Source organism: Petromyzon marinus, unplaced genomic scaffold (assembly GCF_048934315.1).
Source record: "Petromyzon marinus isolate PM22_M1 ecotype Great Lakes invasive population unplaced genomic scaffold, UKy_Petmar_22M1.pri1.0 PM_G_Scaffold_75, whole genome shotgun sequence".
Classification (NCBI taxonomy): Eukaryota; Metazoa; Chordata; class Hyperoartia; order Petromyzontiformes; family Petromyzontidae; genus Petromyzon; species Petromyzon marinus.
Window position 1 is genome coordinate 622944 of NW_027423030.1, and position 6000 is coordinate 628943.

General features: G+C 45.6%; 1 protein-coding gene across 1 annotated transcript in view; it reads left to right on the forward strand.

Annotated features, from left to right (window-relative positions):
- LOC142920766 (gap junction gamma-1 protein-like) overlaps positions 1-3720 on the forward strand; it is a 31269-nt gene extending 27549 nt beyond the window's left edge. The window contains exon 6 of the mRNA XM_076062838.1: positions 3678-3720. Coding sequence (XP_075918953.1) covers positions 3678-3720 — 43 coding nt within the window. The remainder of the gene's footprint in view (positions 1-3677) is intronic.
- Positions 3721-6000: the final 2280 nt, after the last annotated feature.

A 6000-nucleotide genomic window follows, 5' to 3' on the forward strand; every position in this document is an offset into this window, starting at 1 on the left:
ATACACAACGCATTTTAATCATTTTGCACTATTCCGTGTGCCAGAGGTGATATAAATTGGAATGATATCAATCTGTATTCTTAGCTCTTTCGGTAAAGTCACGTTGAAGGGAAACAATAAAATAATAAAATATATATAAAACAATAAAAATTCTCACGACGTTTCGACCATAACACAAACGGTCGTCAACGGTCGTCATCAGGTGACGACCGTTTGTGTTATGGTCGAAACGTCGTGAGAATTTTTATTGTTTTATATATATTTTATTATTTTATTGTTTCCCTTCAACGTGACTTTACCGAAAGAGCTAAGAATACAGATTGATATCATTCCAATTTATATCACCTCTGGCACACGGAATAGTGCAAAATGATTAAAATGCGGTCGTCATCAGGTGACGACCGTTTGTGTTATGGTCGAAACGTCATCAGGTGACGATCGTTTGTGTTATGGTCAAAACGTCGTGAGAATTTTTATTGTTTTATATATATTTTATTATTTTATTGTTTCCCTTCAACGTGACTTTACCGAAAGAGCTAAGAATATGAATTACTGCAGTCACCAAAGCTTTAAATCAAAATATCAATCTGGTTGGGGCGTACAACCATTCCAGAGGTGATTCCTCGAGACGTCTTTGCAGTAAATATTGTGGCACGAAGCCCGCCTTAAATATCGCAAATTCTCCAAGCCAGCCTCCGATAGAGCTTGTAGTGAAACGTTTCTGGATTGAGAAAGGTTACTCTGCCACCCAGCCTGACCTCGCGGTAACCCCACGAGTTCCCATTGCAGCAGGGCTGGCTGTATGGGAGAAAGCGGCTGCGGTACTATTTGTGGGGGTGAGTTGTGGGGGGGGCGGGGGTGCTGGGGAGATGTAGTGATGAGGAGGTGGGGGTGAGGGGATGTAGTGATGGGGAGCTGGGAATTAGAGGGATGAGGCTTGTGGTGGTGGTGGGGAGAGAGAGAGAAAGAGGTTGCGGTGTGGAGGGGAGTTCAGTTGCCACGTTGTGTTGTTTGGTGGTGAAGTAGGTCGAGAAACGGGAATGGATAGACAGACAACCAGGAATGGATGGACACATAATGGGGAATGGATGGACACACAACTGGGAATGGATAGACACAGAACTGGGAATGGATAGACACACAACTGGGAATGGATAGACACACAACTGGGAATGGACAGACACACAACAAGGAATGGATAGACACACAACCAGGAATGGATGGACACATAATGGGGAATGGATGGACACACAACTGGGAATGGATAGACACACAACTGGGAATGGACAGACACACAACAAGGAATGGATAGACACCCAACCAGGAATGGATGGACACATAATGGGGAATGGATGGACACACAACTGGGAATGGATAGACACACAACTGGGAATGGATGGACACACAACCGGGAATGGATAGACACACAACTGGGAATGGATAGACACACAACAAGGAATGGATAGACACACAACTGGGAATGGATAGACACACAACTGGGAATGGATAGACACACAACAAGGAATGGATGGACACACAACGAGGAATGGATAGACACACAACTGGGAATGGATAGACACACAACTGGGAATGGATAGACACACAACTGGGAATGGATAGACACACAACTGGGAATGGATAGACACACAACTGGGAATGGATAGACACATAACTGGGAATGGATAGACACACAACGGGAAATGGATAGACACACAACTGGGAATGGATAGACACACAACTGGGAATGGATAGACACACAACTGGGAATGGATAGACACACAATGGGAAATGGATAGACACACAACAAGGAATGGATAGACACAACTGGGAATGGATAGACACACAACTGGGAATGGATAGACACACAACGAGGACTGGATGGACACAACGGGGAATAGGTGGACACACAACCAACGTTATTTCCCTGTTGTTCTTTCACGCCCTACCTATTTCAGACCCGTAACGTCCCTCTCTATTATGGCAAAAGGCTTGAGAACAACGCCCCGCTGGTGTGGCATCGTAGGCCTACGTGGTAATCTGCGTGTGACACAGAGATAAGTGCGGGCGAATACCGGCTGCGTCGCACGCGTGAACGTGAAGTGAGCGCGGCACTGTCGGTGTTTGAAGCGGTTAGAAAATGAAAGGAGACTCAGAAGAAGAGGCGATTGAGCTAATTTTGTGGAGGGTGGGGGGCGGTGAAAATTTTATTTAAGAGCATTTTCATCCCACCCCCCCACCCCCCCCAGAATCTATAAAATAAACACAATGACAAGCATCATGTTAGGCATCAGAATGGCTGTTTTGATATGGTGTGCCAAGATCAAATGTAACGCGGAGAATGTGGTTTGCAGGGCCGTACAAATGATGATGGGTCATGACAATGTTTAAGGTCCACTGTTTATGAACTTATGCTGTTGCAACGTGGGGTGAAGGCATCGATGTACAGAGTTATGCTATAGAGGAATGGCATGAAAACTGTTGGTTTATGTATTCATTTAACATTCCATTACCAAAAACGTTCTTCCGTTATCTCGGAACGTAACGTGTTTTATTTTTATAACATTCTTCGTACAACGTGAACAGCCCTTGTCACAGGCCACTTCTGGATGAGGACTTCCTCCTTGCCGTGCGGGTTGTGGAGGTCATTTGACCACGCCGATCCGTGCGAGTAATATGAGGCGGGGAACATAGGAGTAGAGTACAACAGCATACCGTACTGCTTCTAACAGGCTCGACGTAGCCCACAACACACGACGTTCGGTTCGAAGCACTTGGTCTGTGCGCCCTTCCGTTGCTTGGGTCAACAGTGGGGCTAAGTTTTTGCCCAATCATCGCCAGCTGGATCAAAAACGTAATGAACTGACACCGATGCTCAGCTCCGTGATGACCCATTAAAACACTATCCAGTCTCAACCCTTTGCGTACCATAATATTTGCTTCATATTCTTAGTTCTTTCGGTAAAGTCACATTGAAGGGAAACAATAAAATAATAAAAAATATATAAAACAATAAAAATTATCACGACGTTTCGGCCATAACACAAACGGTCGTCATCAGGTGTGTCGGTTTGCATTAATTTATTTATTTTTTAAACGGTGTATTTATTTATAAAAAAACGTCAGCGCCACGCGCAGCGATTTGGCAGTTTATTTAGAAGGACTAGTCCATCTATGTTCTGAAAAGAGGAGGGGGGAGACGAAAAATGTAATGTATGCTGTCTGAAAGCCACTGTAAGCGTGAACAATCAATTAAGACCTTATTTGATAAACCATTTCAGTTCTTAATTGATTGTTCACGCTTACAGTGGCTTTCAGACAGCATACATTACATTTTCCGTCTCCCCCTCCTCTTTTCAGAACATAGATGGACTAGTCCTTCTAAATAAACTGCCAAATTGCTGCGCGTGTCGAAACGTCGTGAGAATTTATTTTATTGTTTTATAGATATTTTATTATTTTATTGTTTCCCTTCAACGTGACTTTACCGAAAGAACTAAGAATATGAATTACTGCAGTCACAAAAGCTTTAAATCAAAAATATTTGCTTCATTCATCTTTCTCTGTCTCAACTCACGTCGTCGTCATCGCCGTTGCTGTTGCTGTTGTTGCTGTTGTTGTTGTTGCTGTTGTTGTTGCTGTTGTTGTTTTTTGCCGTTGCCGTTTGTGTTTCTGTGCAGGTTCATCAACGCTCGCCGTCGGGATAGTGCAGCCCATGATTGACCAGTCCAACCGAGCAGGCAAGTGTCCACTCGCTGACTGAGCCATCGCCACAGAGGCACAGGCACACGAACACCCCCCGAGTTGGTTGCTGCCGTGTCGGCTGTCACGAGAAATTTGACACCAAAACAACAGCTTACGACTCGTGCCAATTCTAAGTTAGATTTTCCAAAAAGTACGGTGGGGGGAGAGGGGGGTGGAAATAAAAGTCCACTTATTTATTTTCTGACAGTTTTTACGCACGCTCGCCAGGGAGTCGCAACTTCTCGAGGAGCCTGCCGAAATTGTCAGCGCGGCCAGAACTATTTTTGTAAAGATCCAGTGCACAAGCGGCGCGTGAACACAGCACGTGAACACAGCACGTGAACACAGCACGTGACACACAGCGCGTGAACACAGCACGTGAACACAGCACGTGAACACAGCACGTGAACACAGCACGTGACACACAGCACGTGAACACAGCACGCGGGTAGACGTTGCGTATGCGAGGCGCCACCTTGCCAAGGCTTGCCAGCCACAGCGTCGTTGCCCGTGCAAACTGGCACTGGTGGTGCCATCGTTTTACAAGTTTTACAAGTTGTGGGGGAGGGGGGGGGGCTGACAGCGCAATGGGGAGAGGACGTATGATTTCGGAAAGGGGGTCACACCAACAGGCCAGACTATCGCATATGGTAGGTCCGGATGACCTCCGTCGTGGCCATTAAGCCGACGAATCAGTCGAATTTTAAAATCTGTGGTAATTCTTGTATAATTATTTAAATCATTCGGGCAGGATCTGCATGTCGTAGGCCTAGCCTAGGACTCCCCATGTATTGAAATTGGCAGAGCGGTTTCGGTGATATTCTCTGAACCACCATACGTATACATACGGATAGATCAAAGGATTATTAAATAGATGTGCTACTCAAGTTACATGTCAGGGCATCAGCCACTGGGTCACGAGCGTTAGTGTTTGAAATGGAATCCCTTCCTGAATACCGTGTGCCGTTCTACAGATTGGACACTATGCAAGATTTGTTCCCTCTACTTGCAAATACTATAGGTTCTCTCTCTCTCTCGCATTTCCACTGAAGCTATGCCAATGAAGACTTGGCTTGTGACTAATCGTATGAATGCTCGAATCAAATTAACATGTTGGCCATTCTCAGTCTACCTATGGATGGATGGATTGATTCCTCCCTGATGCCTTGTCGGTCATGGGGGTTTTAGCCGTGTATCACCACGCTGGCCAGAGCAAGTTTGTGAAAGGAAGTGCCCAGGACCGGATCAGATGTCACTCACTATTGATTTGAGCTGTGGCAAGGAATTGAACTGCGGTACTCTAACTACTACGGCACTGTTCCCCCCGTAAGTGATCATAACCATTCATTATTAATGTCACAGATCAAATTTGACATCTAGTTAGTTATTCTGTTAATTTCTATTCAGCCATTGTGGCAATGCTTTGAATTAATATCTGAATGAGCAGGAGTTTGTATGAACTCCTCCTGTTCTGCAGAGTGAGTGGAGTTTGTATGATCTCCTCCTGTTCTGCAGAGTGAGAGTGAGTGGAGTTTGTATGATCTGCTGCTGTTCTGTAGAGTGAGTGGAGTTTGTATGATCTCCTGCTGTTCTGCAGAGTGATAGTGAGTGGAGTTTGTATGATCTCCTGCTGTTCTGCAGAGTGAGAGTGAGTGGAGTTTGTATGATCTGCTGCTGTTCTGCAGAGTGAGAGTGAGTGGAGTTTGTATGACCTCCTCCTGTTCTGCAGAGTGAGAGTGAGTGAGTGGAGTTTGTATGATCTCCTCCTGTTCTGCAGAGTGAGAGTGAGTGGAGTTTGTATGATCTGCTGCTGTTCTGCAGAGTGAGTGGAGTTTGTATGACCTCCTCGTGTTCGGCAGAGTGAGAGTGAGTGAGTGAAGTTTGTATGACCTCCTCCTGTTCTGCAGAGTGAGAGTGAGTGGAGTTTGTATGATCTCCTGCTGTTCTGCAGAGTGAGAGTGAGGGGAGTTTGTATGATCTGCTGCTGTTCTGCAGAGTGAGAGTGAGTGGAGTTTGTATGACCTCCTCCTGTTCTGCAGAGTGAGAGTGAGTGAGTGGAGTTTGTATGATCTCCTGCTGTTCTGCAGAGTGAGTGGAGTTTGTATGGCCTCCTCCTGTTCTGAAGAGTGAGAGTGAGTGAGTGGAGTTTGTATGATATGCTGCTGTTCTGCAGAGTGAGAGTGAGTGGAGTTTGTATGACCTCCTCGTGTTCTGCAGAGTGAGAGTGAGTGAGTGGAGTTTGTATGATCTACTGCTGTT